Source organism: Rana temporaria, chromosome 1, assembly GCF_905171775.1.
Source record: "Rana temporaria chromosome 1, aRanTem1.1, whole genome shotgun sequence".
Lineage (NCBI taxonomy): Eukaryota > Metazoa > Chordata > Amphibia > Anura > Ranidae > Rana > Rana temporaria.
This window is the reverse complement of record NC_053489.1, coordinates 59959039-59981024: the sequence shown is the minus strand read 5'-3', so window position 1 is coordinate 59981024 and position 21986 is coordinate 59959039. Positions and strand designations below refer to the sequence as shown.

The window sequence follows — 21986 nt, the reverse complement described above, 5'->3', positions numbered from 1 at the left end:
TGCAGGTCTCCTTCAGATCTTTCCATATATCTATGGAAAGATCTGAAGGAGACCTGCATGGCACCAGTGATTTTCTGTTTACAGGTGCAATGCTTTACAGCAGGGGTGTCCAAACTTTTTCAAAGTGTACCCATACATGCCGTACGGGCAGGAAGATACACTGACAGGAAGAAATAAATTAACATTCTTTGACTACAAGCCAACAACCGCAAAGGGTGTCGGGGCTTGTAGTTCATTCGTACACAGAGCTGTGTGAGGGAATGACGCGGCCGTGTGGGTAAAGCCCTGCATGGCCGTGCTGATTTTAAAAAGTGACTGCTATTACGGGAAGAACAAAAAAAAAAAACCTGAGGATGTCGCTGTACTAACCATGCAATATTAGTACAGCGATCTCCCCACTGTGCTATTCTCCCCACCAGAACACACCAGTCAGCGCTCGCAGCCATTGGCTGCAAGCACTGAAGAGATGCTGATGGATGCTGGTTTTCCAACATGCTCGTTCTCCCAACCAGCTTCTGTCAGACAAGGAGCTGTACACCGGGAGCTGAATGTTGGCCGTTTTCTACTGTATCTGTTAATTTTGGAAGATATTCGTTCCCTGTGTACGGACGGGATTTAACCCCTTAACGCTGGCGCTTCCTGGGCCTTTAGGGGTTTTTGATGCTGGGAGGCGGAGGGGGTTTATGATCACGTGCCTACCGTGATTGACTGTTATAGCGGTCACATGTTCGGAAATCTTTTTGTTAGGCGCTGGTAACAGTGCACATTGCTTACATTTACATTTGTTTACATTTAGGTATGCAAATATGCGGCCTCTCGCCATCAAGGCCCACCTGCCAAGAGGCCGCTACAGGCAACAATGAAGCTTTTCCCAAAATCTCTCAAACTTTTACATAGTGCGACTTTGTGTCATTTTCTCAGGAACCGTGGCTGTGGGTTAACCTGGTCTGTGGGGGATTGCTGACATGCGCTAATGAACATGGACGTGTCTCTCGAAGTTCTGCTGTCTACTAGCATCAAGAGGAAGAAGCCCTGTGCAAGGCTTTGCTGGCTGGGACAGGTCAGTACACCATATATATTTATATTTGGCCTATTCGTTTTCTATTGTGATTATCTTAATTTTTAGTTTTTCATTTTATTTTCTTAGGAAAAGGAAGCCGTTTTCCTGGTGGACGACAATCGTATCCGTGAGATCAGCCTGCGCTCAGGCAACGTGAAGAAGCCATTACTTAAGAAAAGCAGCATTGTGACCCTTTCCACATCTGCTAATGGTACAAAGGACCCTTCTTTTGAGGGGTTTAGACTATGTGTCGTATTAATGTAATGGTTTATTTTCTAAAGCATGTGGGTTGTGGTGCGCTGCATTGCAGGTGCATTACTCACTACTGTAATAATGTATTGGGGTGCATTTAATAGAAATGGCACTGCAACACAGTACACCGTGGTTTGCAAGCTGCATGCTTTACCACAACACAGAAGTGTTAAAAAAAACGCTGCATTTATTGAGTACAAAGATCACACAGTAACAGACTGTGTTTAACCACTTAAGCCCCGGACCTTTAGGCAGCTTAATGCCCAGGCCAGGTTTTGCGATTCGGCACTGCGTCGCTTTAACAGACAATTGCGCGGTTGTGCGACGTGGCTCCCAAACAAAATTGGCGTCCTTTTTTCCCCACAAATAGAGCTTTCTTTTGGTGGTATTTGATCACCTCTGCGGTTTTTATTTTTTGCGCTATAAACAAAAATAAAGCGACAATTTTGAAAAAAATGCAATATTTTTTACTTTTTGTTATAATAAATATCCCCCAAAAACATATATAATTTTTTTTTTCCCTCAGTTTAGGCCGATACGTATTCTTCGACCGATTTTTGGTAAAAAAAATTGCAATAGGCATTTATCGATTGGTTTGCGCAACATTTATAGCGTTTACAAAATAGGGGATAGTTTTATTGCATTTTTATTATTTTTTTTTTTTTTTTACTACTAATGGCGGCGATCAGCGATTTTTTTCATGACTGCGACATTATGGCGGACACTTCGGACAATTTTGACACATTTTTGGGACCATTGTCATTTTCACAGCAAAAAATGCATTTAAATTGCATTGTTTATTGTGAAAATGACAGTTGCAGTTTGGGAGTTAACCACAGGGGGCGCTGTAGGAGTTAGAGTACACCTAGTGTGTGTTTACAACTGTAGGGGGGTGTGGCTGTAGGACTGACGTCATCGATCGAGTCTCCCTTATATAAGGGATCACTCGATCGATACGCCGCCACAGTGAAGCACGGGGAAGCCGTGTTTACACACGGCTCTCCCCGTTCTTCAGCTCCGGGGAGCGATCGTGACGGAGCGGCTATAAACAAATAGCCGCGCCGTCATCCTGGATCGCTCCCCGAGGGAACCCGACCGCCGCATGTAGCGGGGTGGGTCCCGATCGGACCCCCGACCCGCGGAAAGGCAAGGTCGTACATGTACGCCCATTTGCCTGTGCGTGCCATATTGTGGACGTACATATACATGCGGCCGTCGGGAAGTGGTTAAATGTCCTTTATTTACTATTATTTACTGATAAGAGCCACCAAAACTGATATTTCAGCTTCTTATATTGCTTGGAGCATTTCCCTTGGTAGTGTTGCCACTTGTCCTCAAGACTGTGTCTCCTACTTTACCTTCGTACTAGGAATGCAGCTTCTGTAAAGGCCCATACACACGATCAGACTTTTTGACAAGAAATGTCAGACGGACCTGTTTGATCGGACAATCCGATTGTGTGTCAAACTTTTTTGTTTTTCATCGGACAAATGTTCACTGTACAAACTTTCTGCCAACAAATGTCCTACGTCGGCTAATGCGATCGTGTGTACACAAGTCCATCGGACTGAAGTCCAAAGCACAAACACGCATTCTCAGAACCAATGCTAAAGATCAGACAACAATAGCAGAAGTTGCCCAAAGGGTGGTGGTAAAGAGCTGAAAAACCTTGGGATTTGGTGAAAGTTGGCTGAAAAAGTCCTGCCGTGTGTATGCAGAACAAATTCACGGCCAACTCCCTTCGAACAAAAATCCACGGAAAATCATGACCCCTGACAGCTGCTGTGATTACATCCTTTGACACAACACTGATGTAGAGGGCAGGTGACAGAGGCATTTGACACTCCTGAAAGTGTTGAATGCTGTAGAGCCTCACCGATGCTGTAGCGCTGGAACAGAGCAAAGGCTTTAGACAAAAACGCTGGAGAGTACAAAAGCGCTTATATTTTAGAGCTGAAATCCAGGAGAAAAACCTTTCTTTCTTTATCGTTACATCACGGGACACAGAGCGGCATTCATTACTATATGGTTATATGGAGTACCTTCAGGTGTAGACACTGGCAATCTCAAACAGGAAATGCCCCTCCCTATATAACCCCCTCCCATAGGAGGAGTACCTCAGTTTTTACGCCAGTGTCTTAGGTGTTAGTCATGGTTTAGCTTGCCTCCGCATCCTTGGGATTAGGTGAGCTAACCGGTTCTGTCCAAAAAAGCCTCAGCGCTAAAGTGGTCAGTTACCGGACCCCAAACCCTTGGGGTATAGCCCATAATGCTTTCTTTTTAAGAGAGCTGGACCCTGGGCCCAGAACTTAGAAAACCTTTGGGTGCCTAATGTTTTCTGTTTGCCAGGGTGCTGTATGGGTCCAGGACAGTGGATCCTTCATGGAAGAAGAAGGTTCCCAGGGCCTGAAGGTCTAGACATCCCCACGGAGATGGGGGAAGATTGGGCCTCTTGCTTGGCAAAGTCCTGCGGCATGGAGCAGGTAAGTAAGGGGAAAAACTTGCGGAACTTGGCTCTTAGCAAGTTTTTTTCTGGGAGGTCACAGGGGACATGCCTAAAGTTATGCATTGCATCTGGCAAACCAGTCACATATCATGAAGATAGGATGGCTCTATATGTTGTTATTCCCCATAAAATGTGACCTCCCTGGTAGTGTTGGAAAAGCTGTGAGTGGGGCCTGTGTGTACAAAATGTATGTGTGTGTCAGAGAGCTGTGCTTACCTGCAAGCCTCCAGGCGATGCTCCATCCAGTCTTCTTCCTCATGCCTGCAAGACAGGCAAAACGCTGACCTCCTCGTGTGTTCCAGGCTGCGGCTGCAGGAACGGAGAGGCCCTTCCTCCCAAACCCCCCCCCCCCCTGTCGGCGGGCGCGCGCGCGGCGCGCGTTCACGTGTTATAGGCGCATTTTGGCGCCGTTTTTGCTGGGGGGGAAGGGCGGGTCAGTGGTTTAAGGAAGGGGCGGCCCTTCCTTAGATGCCACAGCTCATTCGATACGTTGGTTTGAGGGAGGAAAGACTGGAGTGAAGCACGGGGCGCCGAGGACACACAGTGGCCAGAAAGAATACTACAGTCTTCAGAAGATTGTGGTTTAGCCTAGGAATAGGCTGTTTTCTTTTCCATCTCATAGTCTTTCTCTTGCAATACTACTCAGGGGGACAGAATGTTTTTTCTTGCCTAGATTTGAAAAAAAAAAAAAAAAAAAAAGAAAGAAGAGAAGTTTTTCTTTTGAAAAAAAAAAAAAAAAAGTGTCATCTAGGGGAGAGGAAACATTTTTTATCCCCCAAACAGGTGTTTGGGCATTTAACTATTTATAAGTCCCAGGTACCAATAAGTAGCAGGTGTACCTCGGTATTGTACCATGGCATCAAAGAACAAGTCAGAGGGTACAAAAGGTGGGGATTCCCCCACAGAGTCTGAGGTCTCGGACAAAGCTATGCCGCTGCTTTCCCCACAGGGAGCCTTTGGGCCATCGGGATCTGGGGCTGGAGCTGACGCGAGTCAACCCAACCCTAGGATGGTCACGGAGGAGGTGTTACTCACCTCTTTAAATGAGATGCAGAAAAGCATGGGAAAAATGATAGCCGCAGCTATGCGGGGTAGTAAGCGGAATAGATCTCCGTCACCCGTGCGCGGACCCTCTGAAGAGGAGGGCCTTTCCTCAGGGGAATTGGACGACCTCTTGGACAAGGACCAAGTAGGTTCAGGGATCGAAGATCCGGATACAGAGGAGTCTGGGGCAGTCTCCCTGAGGGAGAGCTGGTGGATTCAAGGCTTGACGGACTTGGTCCATAAGGCATTCAACCTGCCTGTACCAGATCTCCAGGTATCGACAGTTTCAGCTTTGGGCTCACTGAGGGCGCCTCAAAGCAATGCTGTGTTTCCGATCCATCCTCTATTGGAGGGAGTTTTGTTCCAAGATTGGAACAAGCCAGACAAAGTTTTCTTACCACCTAAAAAATTTTCTGTCTTATATCCTATGGAAGAAAATTTTTCCAAGAGATGGGCTTCTCCTGCAGTAGACGCAGCCATCTCATGTGTTAACAGGTCGTTAACATGCCCTGTAGAAAACATACAGGTTTTCAAAGATCCAGTTGATAAGCGCTTGGAAGCACTACTTAAGAACTCCTTCACTTCTGCAGGGGCAGTAGTACAGCCAGCCGTGGCTGCGATTGGGGTCGCTCAAGCTTTATCGGATCAGTTTAAGCAAATGCTTGAACTTATTCCTGCCCAGCAGGCAGAAGAATTTTCGGATGTCCCTAAAGCCATATGTTTTACGGTAGACGCAATCAAGGATTCTATCCAGCAAGCGTCACGTTTATCGTTATCCCTTATCCATATGAGAAGACTCTTATGGTTAAAGAGCTGGGAGGCTGAGCCCCCATGCAAGAAGCTCCTGGTAGGGTTCCCCTTCCATGGAGGACGGCTCTTCGGAGAGGACCTGGATAAATACATTCAGACCATTTCAAGCGGCAAGAGTACTCTCTTGCCAACTAAGAAGAAGGTTCAGGGGCCTGCGTTTAAACGACAGCATTCCCCGGGGCAGGGGCCCTCTAATGCCAAGCAGTATCGACGGCCTCCTGCAAGAGCAAACTTCGGCTTCAACAGCAGATCACAAGGACAGGCTGTTAGAGGCAAGAGGCAGTGGTTTCGCAAACCAGCAAAACCAGCCCCCAAGTCTACCTTATGAAGGGGCGCCCCCACCCACGAAGGTGGGGGGAAGGCTGCGACTCTTTTCGGAGATTTGGGAAGCCAGCATTCCCGACGAGTGGGTACGGTCTTCCGTGGCCACAGGCTACAAACTAGAATTCCTAAGGTTTCCTCCTCCTCATTTCCAGGAGTCGAGGATTCCAAACGATCTGGAGAAGGGAGCCGCATTAAGATCGGCTTTAGATCATCTACTTTCCCAGGAAGTAATAGTAGAGGTACCAGTCCTGGAACAGGGGCTGGGTTTCTACTCCAACCTATTCATCATCCCAAAGTCCAATGGAGATGTCAGGCCAATTTTGGACCTAAAGATGGTAAATGCATACTTAAAAGTCCGCTCATTTCGGATGGAATCCGTGCGGTCAGCAGCTGCCACACTCCAAAAGGACGACTTCATGGCGTCCATAGACATAAAGGATGCCTACCTTCATGTTCCAATTTATCAGCCACATCAAAGATATCTACGCTTTATGGTGGCCTCGCGTCATTTCCAATTCGTGGCGCTTCCCTTCGGGTTGGCTACGGCCCCCCGGGTGTTCACGTAGGTCCTAGCTCCAATCCTAGCCAAGCTAAGGATCCAGGGGGTCACGATCCTAGCATACCTGGACGACCTCCTAGTCATAGACCACTCGTCTCCCGGCTTGGAGCGAGCAGTGGCCCTCACGGTCCAATACCTCGAGAGGTTCGGCTGGGTCCTAAATCGAGAAAAGTCAGCATTCCAGCCCACAAGGCAGTTGGAATATCTCGGCATGAGATTAGACACGGAACAACAAAGGGTGTTCCTACCTCTGAGGAAGGTCAAAGCCATCATCCTGCAGGCAGCCATCCTGTCAGCATGGAGCAGAAGGCCACAGGCCTTGGATATCCCGTTGCCACTCTCATCAAGAGTCCGGCAAAGTCTGTGTTGGTGGTTGGACCCTCAGAATCTACTGAAGGGGAAGTCTTTCAGCCCAGTGGCTTGGAAGATAGTAACCACAGACGCCAGCCTGACGGGCTGGGGAGCAATTGTGGATGGTTGCACTCGCCAAGGTACTTGGGCAAAGCCAGAGAGGCTGTTACCCATCAACATCTTGGAGCTCAGAGCTGTTCGACTAGCCCTCAGGGCTTGGACGTCAAAATTGCAGGGGTTCCCGGTGAGAATTCAATCGGACAATGCCACGGCCGTGGCATACATAGATCACCAAGGGGGAACCAGGAGTCAGGCCGCTCAGAGAGAAGTGAGCTTGATTCTCCTATGGGCAGAGGCTCATGTGCCCTGCATATCGGCAATATTCATTCCCGGAGTGGACAATTTTCAGGCGGACTTCTTAAGCCGCCAGACTCTATGGCCGGGGGAATGGTCTCTGCATCCACAAGTCTTTCAAGCACTCTGCCAAAGATGGGGAGTGCCGGACGTGGATATCATGGCATCGAGACTCAACAAGAAGCTAGACAGGTTCATGTCCCGCTCAAGGGATCCGATGGCCTGCGGAACCGATGCTCTGGTTTGCCCTTGGCATCAGTTCAAACTTCTTTATGCGTTTCCCCCGATCCAGTTACTACCCCGCCTGCTGCGCAGGATCCGGGTGGAGCACATACCAGTCATCCTGGTAGCTCCAGCATGGCCCAGAAGGGCATGGTACTCACTAATCCTAAGGATGGTAGTGGGAAATCCTTGGACTCTGCCTCTAAGGCCAGACCTGCTATTGCAAGGTCCGATCCTCCACCCTGCCTTACGGCATCTAAATTTGACGGCCTGGAAGCTGAATCCTTGATTCTCAGGGGTAGAGGTCTGTCTCAGAAAGTAATCTCTACCCTAATCAGAGCCAGGAAACCGGTCTCTAGGGTGATTTATCACAGGGTCTGGAAGGCCTATGTAGGCTGGTGCGAGTCCAAGCTATGGCTTCCTCGCAAGTTCACCATAGATAGAGTTTTAAGTTTTCTCCAGCTAGAAGTGGATAAAGGATTGGCATTAAGCACAATCAAGGGACAGATTTCTGCCCTGTCAGTGTGGTTTCAGCGGCCGCTGGCCACCCACTCGCTGGTTAAGACCTTCCTTCAAGGGGTCTTACGTATTAGACCTCCAGTCAAATCCCCGCTTTGTCCGTGGGATTTAAATCTTGTTCTGTCAAGTTTACAGAAACAACCGTTTGAGCCGTTGGCTGAAATTCCTTTGGTTTTACTGACAAGGAAGTTAGTATTTTTGGTTGCCATAGTTTCCGCAAGAAGAGTTTCGGAACTGGCGGCCTTATCCTGTAAGGAACCATATCTTATTTTTCATAAGGACAAGGTCGTTCTCCGCCCTCATCCTTCCTTCCTACCGAAGGTCATATCCAGTTTTCATTTGAACCAGGATTTGGTATTACCATCCTTCTTCCCTAAACCTACTTCCAGAAAGGAAGGGTTGCTGCATACCTTGGATATTGTCAGGGCCATGAAGGCCTATCTTAAAGCTACAGAGAAGATCCGGAAAACAGATGTGCTGTTCATTCTACCGGATGGGCCCAAGAAGGGGCAGGCAGCTGCAAAGTCCACCATTTCTAGGTGGATTAAGCAATTAATCACTCAGGCCTACGGCTTGAAAGGGTTGCCTCCTCCAGTATCATTAAAGGCTCATTCTACTAGAGCCATGGGCGCCTCCTGGGCAGCACACCACCAGATCTCTATGGCTCAAGTTTGCAAGGCGGCAACCTGGTCTTCTGTCCACACATTTACAAAATTCTACAAGTTGGACGTAAGAAGGAATACTGATACTGCCTTCGGGCAGGCAGTGCTGCAAGCTGCAGTTTGAGACCCTCGGATTCCGGGGGGCTCCTCTTTTTTTGAGTTAAATTTAAAAATTTAAGATTATTTTTCTCAACTAAGTTGGATTTATTATGATTTGAGTATATCTCTAAATTAAATCCTTTTGTCTTGGAGATGTTCTCCCTCCCCTCATTGTAAGCATTGCTTTGGGACATCCCATATAGTAATGAATGCCGCTCTGTGTCCCGTGATGTAACGATAAAGAAAAAGAGATTTTTAATACAGCTTACCTGTAAAATCTTTTTCTTGGAGTACATCACGGGACACAGAGCTCCCACCCCTCTTTTTTGAGGACCATTTTGGGAGGCATACTGCTTGCTACAAAACTGAGGTACTCCTCCTATGGGAGGGGGTTATATAGGGAGGGGCATTTCCTGTTTGAGATTGCCAGTGTCTACACCTGAAGGTACTCCATATAACCATATAGTAATGAATGCCGCTCTGTGTCCCGTGATGTACTCCAAGAAAAAGATTTTACAGGTAAGCTGTATTAAAAATCTCTTTTTTAAATATATTCCTCAAAGGATGGTAACCCACTTTGTGTGCACCAAATGCTTTTGCAAACCCAGATATTGGGTAGCAGTGACATCATAACTGTGCTATACATAGCCTGTGCAGAGCAGCCGTGGCAGCGACCCAATAGATCCACACACTGCAGGCTGTCTGCAGGAGAGGAGTAGAGGAGTGGATGCATCCTGAGTAAGAGAAGCAGTGACTGATCTTGTGGTTGTAAAGGTATATATATTATTTATTGTTAAAATAGACATGTTATACCTACCTGGTCTGTGCAATGGTATTGCACAGGACAGCCCTGATTCTCCTCCTCTGGGGTCCCCTGCTGGCGCTTTTCGCTTTTTCTCTTCTCTGTGTCCCCCCATAGGAAGCCACTTGCTATGGGGTCTCTCATGCAGGCTCACTCTGGAGCTGGGCTCTGTGCATCTATAGACAGACAGAGCAGTTCAGCCATGCCACCCCCCACCCCGTGCTCCTGCCTGTGCTTTGCTGTTATCCGGTACATTGTTCCTAGCTCTCAAGGGACAAAACTCCTTCCCTCTAAGATATGGAGGGGGGGGGGTGTTCTTTAATCCTTTCTAAGAGTGGGAATGCTGCTTCTCAATCGATGTAGTGTGACGAGTGAGTGTCGTCACCCTGGGGTGGGAAGTGTGTTACTGGCAGGATCACCAGGTGAAAATAAAGGAAAAAATGCAAAACAATTAAAGAAAAAGTGGGACGTTGACGGATTGAACTGACTATTGATAGGGGAAACGCGCAATTTTCTTTCCTTCAACCCGTGGTTGAAAGAAAGAAAATTTGCATAATGTATGGCCAGCCTGTTAAACGCCACAAAGTGCATAATGTATGGCCAGCCTAATACAGACACCACATCTACAGGCTGGCAAGCTGCAATGTATTACATTTTTGTTCTTGGGTTTAGATGTGCTTTAAGACTTCATCTTTCTTCATCCCACAGGAGCCTGGCTGGCTGCTCTGAATGTCTCTGGAGAGCTGTCACTATGGTGTAAGGATCTGGACTGTCTGCTCACTGTGCCAGCTATTGCAGACATTTCCCAGCTGATTTCACTTGCACAAGGTAGGCAGATCCCAAGAAATAAAGCATCCTAAATGGAAAAATAGTATTCTAATTACTACAGTAAATGAACACATTTCCATATTTGTATTTTTAGTGCATGCACATGACTCAAATCATGATTCAGTATACAGCAACAGCTTACAGACATCAAAGAGTGTTTGGGAATGCTATGAGATTGTACAATTTTAGTTTTTTTTAAAGTGGATGTAAAGCCACTCTCATCCTTTCTAAACTACTGCCATAGTGCTGATCTATAAGGATATAGATGCCTCCTGCATGTATATCCTTACCTGTCAAATGTCTCCCCTCTGTCTGTTATGAGACCCGAAAAACTGCAGATTCTGTGGGTGGGACTGTTGTCTGGAGCTGGGTGGGTGGAGTCGTGATGTCAGTAGACATCCGGCCCACCTCTACACCCCCCTTGCCAACATGCATTTTCTCTTGCGTATTCCTTACACTAAATTCTGCTATGATCCCTAACATCCAGTCAAAATCCAGAAAAGTAACCACATGACTTCAGAAAAGGAGTGGGAATTAAAAAATAATGCCTGTCTCCAGGCTAGTGCATGATATATGTAAATAACCTGATGTTGCAACTGTGATCAGGTGACCTCAGACACACACACTGCAATTCTGTCCAGCTCTCACTAGATACATCTAACCTAAATCAGATCACTTGTCTGTGTATATTTTGCTTTCTGTTCTGTGTTTTCACTGCAATATACATGCATTTCCTCGTCACACTGAACTGTGGATCACACCCCATGATGAGAAACATCCAGTCAAAACACAGTAAATGCAACCAATCCTGGAAGAGCTGGAAGGGAGAGGAGGGGAGAGGGATGTGAATTGTGAACTTTTTACACAGGATGTGCCTCTGTCTCTGGCTAGTGCATGAGATATGTAAATAACCTGTCACTCACAGCAAGGGGGCGGAACGGACTAAGGTTTTTCTCTGTAAGTCCGTTTTATTTCACTGAACAATAAAAGAGGATTGTTCAGAGCTGGGTTAACTCTGTGGCAAGACTGGGCACAGATGAAAGGACATTTTATACCCTACATTGTGACATCAAAAAATAAATATATTTTTTTTTTCGGGGTTACATCCACTTTAATGTGCAATAGAAAAAAGGGGCCAGTGATAACATGTTTTTATAGAGTAGATTATTGTGAAAAAAACATTTTTTTGCCATCTGTATCCCACTATCTCACTGCAAACATAACCGCAAGTTGGAGGAAATCTCATCAGTGAGCTGAAATATCCATAGACGGTTCAAATCTCCGTTGGTTCAGCAGGGGTTTGATGGGGGCATGCTAGGTCCATGACATCTACGAGGGGGCGGGGAGGCGGCAGAGCTGCCAAACGGCAGTAGCCTTTGTTGGGTGCGGACCTTTTTTTTTTTTTTCCTGGTCGGTGGGCCGTGTTCATCATGAATGACGTTGGATTACCATCGGGGGACATTTTTTTTTTTTTTTTTAAATAAAGGACTTTTTTTTTTCTTCTCCACAAGCCGAAGCTGGAAAATTGGCTCTAGCTTACACTAGTGTGCACGGACACATAGAATAACACTATTTTGCTTCTAGGGGCAGAAAAAAAATGCTCAAACTACTTCTAGAAGCTAAAAATAAGCTGGTGTGCATGGAGCCTTGGTATGTCTCATAGGGGCCCTAGATGCACACCCAACACTTGTATAACTGTGACCAGATGTTTATACATTTCTTGTAAATTGGTAGCAAGATACTGACTGGCACCCCATCCCCCTACAAGGCAATTGTGGGCTGAACAGGTAAGCTCCGTGTTAAAGCAGGAGTTCACCCGAAAAAAAATTTTTAACCTTATGCCGCGTACACACCATCACTTTATGTGATGAAAAAAAATGACGTTTTTAAAAACGTCACTTTAATTGACTGTGTGTGGGGGAAAACGTCGTTTTATGTCTTGTAAAAAACGACCAAAAAAAATTGAAGCATGCTTCAATTTTATGTGTCGTTTTTCAAAAGTGCACTTTTTACTTCACAGAAATTGACCGTGTGTAGCAAAAAACGTCGTTTTCTAAGACGTTTTTTCATCCACGCATGCCCAGAAGCTACTTATGAAGCAAGCTTCAATGGTAAAACGTGGTGGAACGTAACCTCACTTTGCAAGAACATTGTGAGAAAACGATGGTGTGTAGGCAACTTCGTCTTAGAAAATTTAAGTTTCAAAAACGTCATTTTTTACTTCACAGAAAGTGTCGTTTTTTTTCATCACATAAAGTGATGGTGTGTACGGGGCATTAGATTGATGCTCATTTTGTCAAGGGGAATCGGGTAGTTTTTTTAAATCGAAGCCGTACTTACCGCTTTAGAGAGCGATCTTCTCCGTCGCTTCCGGGTATGGTCTTCGGGACTGGGCGTTCCTATTTGATTGACAGGCTTCCGAAGGTCGCATACATCGCGTCACGAGAAGCCGAACGTCGGTGCGGCTCTATACGGCGCCTGCGCACCGACGTTCGGCTACTTTCGGAAAATCGGGACGCGACCGTCGGAAGACTGTCAATCAAGTAGGAACGCCCAGTCCCGCAGCCCATACCCGGAAGCGGCGGAGAAGATGCATCTCTAAGGCCCCGTACTCACGACCAAACATGTCTGCTGAAACTGGTCCGCGGACCAGTTTCAGCAGACATGTTTGGCCGTGTGTCGGCCCGAGCGGACCATTTTCGGGCGGATCGGACAGGTTTCCAGCGGACAACTGTTTCCTGGACTTGCTTTAAAACAGTCCGCTGGAAACCTGTCCGCCCGGACATGTACGGTCGTCTGTACAGACCTACCGTACATGTCCAGCCGCCCGCCATCCCTCGCATGCGTCGAATGACTTTGACGCATGCGTGGAAGCATTTAAAAGGCAGGCCCGCCCACGTCGCCGCGTCATTGTCGCGGCGACACCCCGTCATCGACGCGGCGACACCGCGGACACGCCCCGCGTATTGTTTACGCGCGGACTTCTGTTTGATGGTGTGTACAGCCATCGAACAGAAGTCCCCGGGCAGACATGTCCGATGAAAACGGTCCGCGGACCGGTTTCATCGGACATGTCTGCTCGTGAGTACAAGGCCTTAAACGGTAAGTAATGCTTAGATTTTAAAAAAACTACCCGATTACCCTTGACAAAATGAGCATCAATCTAAGGTTAAAAATTAACTTTTCGGGTGAACCTCCACTTTAATCTGTGAAAAGCTGACATATCAACATAGGAATTCTACAGAAAAATTTACAAATATTTGGCAATGTTGGTTGCATAACTCCTGGTTTGGCTCCCCCTCAATTAATTCTCCATAGATTATTGTAGATTACATTTTCTGTATTCCTTGAACAGACATGCCAAAGCTGCCCACAAAATTTGAGTGGTTGGGCACGTGTTTCTGCAGTGGGTGGCTATAATCTATAATATCTGAAAGCCTTGGTACTGTTGTTTTTTAATATGTTTTTATTTTTAAACCTGCATTTTTTTTTTTCATTTGTGCTTTTTTTCACAAAACCCGGGCATTATTGTTAAAGTGTCACAGTCTTTTAAGAATTCTTTATCTATATTGTGCTGATTTATGACTGATTTAGTTTTTTACTGTGTGCACGCAAATATGCTTGATTTAAAAAAGTAAATGATTTAAAAAAAAAAAGGAGGTATAAAGGCCATTTAAATACATTTTTTCCACACTGTTTCCTTGAAGTTTAAAGTTTGGAAATAGATACTGAAAGTGTACCCTGTTGGAAGTATAGCAGTTAGCAGCTCATTAGTTGACAATGTTTTTCTTATTATAGAAACCTGCTTGAAGCTGTACCTGTATGTGTCAGGAGATGGCAGTAGAGTGCTCTTGGCCAATCACACAGGATGTGTGTACCTGTGGGAAAACACAGAGGAAAAGAGCCGGCCTAACCCTCAGAAAACCAGGACCCTTTCAGGCCGGTGGACTAAAATTGAACCTCATGACACGGTTAAGTTTCCAAGCACAGAGGATAAAGAAGCGAAAGTTCATGCCATGTTTTTAAAGAGCGAAGTACGTTTTTTATAAATCTTTTCTTTATGTTTATTTGCATTGTAGATGAAACTGTGCATATGTAGCTAAGATTTGGTGTCAGGAATTGTTTCCTTTAGAAATAGGGTTTGCTACCGAAAATAAAGATCTTCAGCTGAATATGTGCTTTGCGCATGCATTGCAAAGTAGCAGGTTCACGTTAATGCAGAAGCGTATGCTTATATCCCTTCTGTTTCATTTAGCTGCCAGGAGTTATAGTTGAATGCTAGACAGATACAAATGACACTAACTATTGCACCTCTGTAATCCTTGTACATCAGAAGACACAGTGTATCGTCATATCCATTTTGATTGGGTTATGCTGCCACCTTCAGGTGATTGGAAAGTTCCAAAAAAATCACAGGAATCCCCTTCCATGCATAATTTTTTTTACTAGAAGAGGCTAGCTTTTTCAGATCCATTGCTTACCGCGTTGCTGCATCCAGAGGAATGGTACTCAGACCCTGCTCAGGACGTGGGGAAAGCTTTTAATGTTGTTGGTCGGCACTGGGCTCTGCATGACAGCACCCTGTGCAATGATATATTGCCTTATGGACTGACAGCCCTTATGGCGAGGAATTCTCATCTGAAATTGCTGGTTTTCAACACCAGCTTTCCGTAATACTCTCTGGCTGTGACCATCTTGGTTGCACGTGGAAATGTTTCCCCTTGCCTCCCACCTCCTTATTACCAGGGGAGGGACAAGTGGAGGACAGGTAGTTTCCAGTAGAATTGAATGCGGAAGAATCGTCATCTGGGGAATGTACTCTGGTGGAACCCCGGGGTTACGTTTTATCTCACACACAGAAAGCCTTTATGAGTTTCCTGGTGGAAGTATTCCTCAATCCTTTCTGGTTCATTCTCATTTGAAGAATGTTTTGTATGCAAACTGGGCTCACCCTGACAAAGTGTTTGGTATCAACTTACTTTTGTCAAGCTCCACTGTGCAGTAGTTGGTGGCTTCTCTCCAACAGGGAGACTTCCTGGTATCAAGAATGCTTATCTACATGTGCAGATTTTCTCACTTCACCAAAGGATTCTGTAGTTTGCAGTTGAACACCATTTTAATTTGTGGTCCTGACATTGAGCCTGTCCACTGCTCCCAGTGTATTCAGCAGGGTGTCAGCCCCAGTCTTGGGACTTCTGCGTCCTATTCCTGTTATCTGATACCTGGGAACTTTACATCTGCAGGAGCGTTCTGCTCTGCAGTAGTTTTAACTGTGAAAACTCTGGAAAGGTTTGGATGGGTTCGAAACTTGCAGAAGGCGGCTTTAGTCCAGAGTCCTGAGCCAGGGTGGAATACTTGGGCCTGGGATGTATGATAAAGAAAATGGGATTATTTGGGTTTACCTGTAAAATCCTTGTTTTTGAGAACATCACAGGGCACAATGATCCCATACCTCTTTGTTGTTCATGGCTTATTAAAATGAAGCGTTGTCGAGTACCTGAGTTTGACCTGGTATCAGCCTCTTGCAGTCCCTGTACAGCAAAGCTGGAGTGTGCAAAGAAGAATTACATTGGGTCAATCACTTATTGTGCTGTCAAGAAGCATTCATATAGGAAGCAGAAGTTGAGTTCATCACTATGGTGCTTCTCCTTTAATGGACTATGTCGCAGGCTTGGCAGGTCCAGGATGCCTAAAGAAACTATTTAAATTGGTAGTAAACTCTGTACTACCACTTTAACCTACAGGTAAGCCTATAATAAGGTTTACCTGTAGGTATAAAGAATATCTCCTAAACCTGTAAGGTTTAGGAGATATTCCCCCCGCAATGCACCGCTGACTGCAGTGGCGCATGCGCAGCGGGGATCCTCGGCTAAAGGGCCGGCAGCCGCCGGACCTTGCCAGACAGAAGTCTCCCGCACGCATGTGCGGGAGTGACGACATCGCCGCTCCAGCCAATCACAGGGCTGGAGCGGCGATACCCGGAAGACACGCCGAGGAAAGATGACATCTCCCTCGGCGTGGACCAGGTAAGTTCCTCTCACCTCGTTCCAAGGTAAGTATTTCATAATCAGCTAGTATGCGTTGCATACTAGCTGATTATGACTTTTTCTTTTTAGGTTTAAAAAATAAAAATAAAATGACAGTGGGTATACAACCGCTTTAAACTAACTGTAAACTTGGAGTTGGGCTTTAAGTCTGCTTTGTAATCTTTTAGGATCTTTGAGAATAAACTACTTTGCAGTACAAGTGGCTGAATAAATCTGTGATGTCTTGTTGTAAAGCTTGTTTAAAATAATGCTTGTAAATTCTTCCTTGCAATGGGACTGCCCTTACACTGCCAGGGGTTATTTTTTTTTGCATTCTATGCATTAAGATAAAAAAACCTTCTGTGTGCAGCAGCTCTCCTAATACCCACCTGAGCCCCATCTCCGTCCAGCAATGTTGCACGAAAGCCTTGGCTGTCTGGGACTCTCCCTCCTGCTTGGCCCCCGCTGCTGTCAAAGTCAGTGAGCCAATGATGAGAGAGAGAGAGGGGGGGGGGAGCAAGCCACGGCTCTGTGTCTGAATGGACACAAAGAGGCTCGGCTCGGATGCCCCCCCATAGCAAACTGCTTGCTGTGGGAACAGGAAAGGGGGCTAGGAGTGCTGGTGAGGGACCAGAGAAGAGGATGATCAGGGCTGATCTGTGCAAAACCACTATACAGAGCAGGTAAGTATAACATGTTTGTGTTTTCTAAACTAAAAAAAAAATAAAAGAAGAAGAGTTAGAGACGACCATGCCTCAAAACTATAGAGAGAGGCTGTCAGTCGTGCTATATAGAGAGATGTAGAGTTAAGAGCCCATTCACACAGGGGCAACAGGATTTCTAGCACGACTTTGGGAGGCAACTTGGACACGACTTTAGTGTGAATCATCAGGCAACTTACAAGGCAATTTCAAGTTGCCTCCAGGACAGGAGGCTTTCCAGTGGACAATCAAACAACAATCAGCTCTGTGGGAGGGAGGGGGGAGGGAGGGGATTTGCCTGAGAAATGTATGTTATCTTCCTGTATTGTTGCTTCAGTTAAGACAGCGATCCGACTTCTGAGGCGACTTCCATTGAAATCAATGGGTACAAGTTGCCTACAAGTCGGATTGAAGTAGTACAAGAACCTTTTCTGAAGTTGGAGCGACTTCAGTAGTGTACATTAAGACGGCTCCCATTCACTTCCATTCATTTTCTCGACCGCGTGACTTGGGGCAACTTGGGGTGACTTGAAGTCGGATCCCAGGTTGCCCCAGTGTGAACCGGCTCTTGGGAGGACTTCTTCGACCTAAGCAAACTTCTAAATGTTTTACTTTTCCCGGAGTTCAGCTATAAGTCTGTCCCCTTAGAAAAGATATTCCTTCTATTTCTATTTTGCCTGGTATTCCTAACTTGGAGAGGGGGAGGGGAAGCAGAGACAAAAACTAAAAATTTACAGGGGATCCAGCCACTTCAGAGAAAAAGGTATTGGCTGGAGTTGGGCTTCATTGCTCCATAATGCAGGAACAGAACTGAAAATGTTGGTTGGAAGCTGTCTCAGCCAATTTTAAGTCGGCAGGCGGCTCAGGCTACTGCACTCCCGTTATAACTGAAATATCCCTTTAGACTGCCCAATCTGTAAGGCAATGGCTCAAAACACATTTAAATGATATTAAGATACCCTTTATTGGACAAAGTATGCAGAGTATGTCTATTCATATTTTGAGTTCTACAGTATGTACTGTAGTGTACTGTATTTATGTAATACTTGTGGAAAAGCCATGTCTGATTAGTTCTTTAATTTGCTGTGTTTGTTTTCTTACTTCTATGACTTTTCAGGTGTTGGGGGACAGCTGTTTGTGCACATTTGTCTTCTACTCTGGAGCCCATCTCAGGATGACATTCCTTTCTCTGCGTTGGCTTGAAGGTGATCAGAAGTACAACAGGTCCGCTTTTTTTTATATATTTGGTCTGTGATATCAAACATTTCCTTGTGTGAAGTTAATATTTTTATAAGTTTGTCTGCATGTGTACTGTATGCCTTTGTTTTTATTGGTATCCTAATAACCAACAATTGGGGAGATTTACTGTCACAGTAAACAGCAATAAAATCACTTTTTAGCACATTAGAGTGTTTTTTTGCTGTCTTTGTCCCAGCTGATGGCATCTTCCCCTTCCAGGTGACAGGGTGTCCATAACTTCTGTCTAGACATACTTGCCTTACCGCTGTTTTACATGAAGGCATAACCCTTGTCAATCTGTATATTGTACTTTAATCTGTTTTAGTGTGTCCCCATTCAACATTCATTGGGCACAACAGGACTGTCCCCTGGATACCATCTACACTACCTGTGAGCCAGTCAAGTCTAGAGGAGCTCTGGTGACTGCATTTTCCAAAGATGGCTTTGTCCAAGCCTTGGCAATAAATCAGAAAGACCCCAAGGTGCTGTAAATATAACAATAAACTATTAGAAGTATTCTGTTATGGGGAAAAAATGATGGAAATAAATGACGTTGATTTATTTTTCTTTGTTTTTTGCAGGCAACCTGTGTCGTCTTTATAAACACCATGAACTTTGTCACTGTGTGTGGCAGTTTGAAGGGCTGTAGCAGTAAAAACCAGAAGATCCCAACCAGATACCTAAGGTTGGTGGAAATAATTTTTGATGGTACCCATATGCCTGACATGACTTTTACCTCAAAATCTTTGGAGTGGTGTTGACCAACTCAATCTCAGAAAATCTGCCATGTTTTTTTCCTCAGTCGTCACTATTGCTTCCCTTGAGGTGAATAGTTTTGGATCCTATTCTTTCATAGAAATTAACGAAATTAATGTATTTGTGACGGTATTAGAATGATATCCCCGTCAAAGTCTTCCCTTCTTCCCATAAAGATAATCACCCAATATTCCACAAGGGGGGATATTCCTGGGATCGCCCAATAAGCCACACATACCAAGCTTACTGCTGGAACAACACAGCTTTAATGGCAGCATTCAGCTAGATATATATACAGTTTACAAGCTAATCACCAATCAAAGAACAATGAAATCTCCACCCCCTTTTCACACAGTGGGGGCTCTTCATACAGAGGACAGGCAGACATCTCGGTGCCGATTCTTGAAGACACATTTCTTTAGACAATGACATCAGTGACGCTAATTACTAGTTGTACTGAATACATTAACTAGACAGCTCGACCCCGCATATAGAGAGATAATTACCACAATGGAGCAATCAGAATAATTAACACAAGCCACTTAAACACAGATCTCCTTCACACAACACAATAGATCAATTAACCTTTAGAAATAGTGAGGGGACATTAGCACTTCAATAACCTGTTAGCCGAGGACTGAATCACACATGGCAAGCAGGGAGAATTAAACTGAGACATATAGGCAAATGCATCACAGTATTATCACTTAAAGCGGAGTTCCACCCAAAAATGGAACTTCCGCTTTTCGGAATCCTCCCCCCTCCGGTGTCATATTTGGCACCTTTCAGGGGGGAGCAGATACCTGTATAATACAGGTATTTGCTCCCACTTCCGGGCATAGATAGCCGAGCCACACACAGCTATCTGCGCCCACGTCCGTACAGTGATGGTGTACAGAACTCTCCCCAGAATTGTCATTTCCTGCTTGTGTGATTGGCTCACTGGTTTTACCAGAAGTCTGCACTAAGATACAAGTCAGATTTTGAGCATTTCCTGTAACAACATTTTTATTTTTTGTGCGATACTCTCAAAGGGAAATCAGTAAATTTTTGTGAAATTTTTATTAACCCATTTCCTTTCCTTCTCAGGTCTTACTGGGTAGCGGACTTATCATGGACAGCCGACAGCCTGTTTTTAGCCTGTGTTTTGAAGAGGGGGTCCCTTCTGTTATTAACACGACTGGGTGAGCTCCTGACTCTGACAACATTTGGATGTAGTGTTGAATTTGGACCTGCCGAGTTTATCCCTCTTCATCCTTTAATCACATACAGGTAATTACACATAGAATGTGTGAATTCACCTTTAAGTATCAGTTCTGTTTCTTGTGGAAGAAGACAGTTGGTTGATATGGGCAGTAAGAAAAAAAATCTGTCTTTTAAATCCTTCAATAAATAAGTCTTCCTTCTCGCAGACAGATCGACCAATGAAGACATTTGTATAACATATTCTAAATCTGTCCTTGATCTCTTTTATATAAACGCTCTGTTCTTTTTTCTCACTGTCAATTTACTGTTGGACATTATTCTTGTCTGATCCCTTGTGATAAAAAATGAAGCAAAAAGTTAAATACAAGATACAAAGATAAATACAAAGTGATAAATGTTAAATTCTATTAAAATAAGTATTAAAGGGAACCCATGCACAGATGTGCACCTAGGATGCATATACGTCTGTAAATGCTGATTGTACAAAACAGGTATCCCTGTGAACGTGGAAGTAGGAGGAATTCTGGATCCATCATTGATGGTTCACTCTGAATTAGTGAGCTGTAAATGTTATAAAAGTGTTTTATGACAATTATGGAGAAATATGTTGCTGCTTTGCGGGTGCATGCATATTTTAGGCTTAACATATTGGTAAAAATTGACTGAAAATATAGATTTTGATAACCATTGCACATATATAATATCTACTCTAATTTATTCTTTTAGTGTCCTTGACCTCTAGAAAAAAAATTATTGCTGGATTTTGCTTGCAGCAGGGCAGAAAATTATTACAACACAGAACATTTTTCAGATCCATGATCTTGATTTCAAATCTAAGTTTTCATTTCTTTTCATCGCATTTTTAGCTTTACTATATTCATTTATTCCACGTAATGCGCTCTTCTCTATTTTCTGTGTTTCTTTTTTCATTTATTCTTCTTTGCTCATTTTCTCATTCTAGCTTCCTTCTCTTACTTGTTCTGTCCTCATGACATAATGTTACATTACGATGTAAGTATGAAGTCATTGGATCTTGACACACCGCAGTATGACATAACTTTAGATTTTGCATGCCTTATGCAACAATTTTTTCTAATCTGAAAGATCATCTGTTCAAGACCAGAGCAAAACCAGTGTGTACAAAGCAATCATCTGTGCATATGTTACTGTGCCCTGATTATTTATATATGTAATATCTCTTCATACACACACACACACACACACACACACACACACACACACATACACACATATACTTTGTTGTACAAGTAAATAATTAGAACACAGAGGGATATGCTGAAGAGGCAGTACTGTAAAGTAGCTAGTGGCCTGTTTAATAGCAACTTCAAACTTAAGCCTGGTACACACTACTACCCCGTGGAGTTGCATGGAAAAAAAACTGACAGCTCTGGTTGGGAACCGCTGTGCTAACCATGCAAGGTTAGTCCAGCGATCTCAGCCGCTGAGCTGTTGTGTTCTGGCGGCCCCCTGTCAGAACACACCGATCAGCGGTCTCTGCCTTTGGCTGAAAGCGCTGATCGGGAGTCGGTCGGCTGCTGGTTTTCCAGCATGCACGTTCGACAGAAGCCGACCAGACCCACATACACGTGGGCAGAATGTCGGCCAGTATTTTTTTGGACCGACAAATGTCTCCTGACATTCTGCA

The 21986-nt window shown here is 44.9% G+C and overlaps 1 protein-coding gene across 1 annotated transcript in view; it reads left to right on the top strand.

The window, feature by feature from the left end:
- Nucleotides 1–21986, top strand: part of CPLANE1 (ciliogenesis and planar polarity effector 1) — a 185927-nt gene that overhangs the window by 13888 nt on the left and 150053 nt on the right. Inside the window, exons 2-9 of the mRNA XM_040338483.1 lie at nt 922–1060; nt 1148–1271; nt 10273–10392; nt 14191–14426; nt 18237–18343; nt 18684–18840; nt 18940–19043; nt 20204–20386. Coding sequence (XP_040194417.1) covers nt 974–1060; nt 1148–1271; nt 10273–10392; nt 14191–14426; nt 18237–18343; nt 18684–18840; nt 18940–19043; nt 20204–20386 — 1118 coding nt within the window. The 5' untranslated portion in view covers nt 922–973. The remainder of the gene's footprint in view (nt 1–921; nt 1061–1147; nt 1272–10272; nt 10393–14190; nt 14427–18236; nt 18344–18683; nt 18841–18939; nt 19044–20203; nt 20387–21986) is intronic.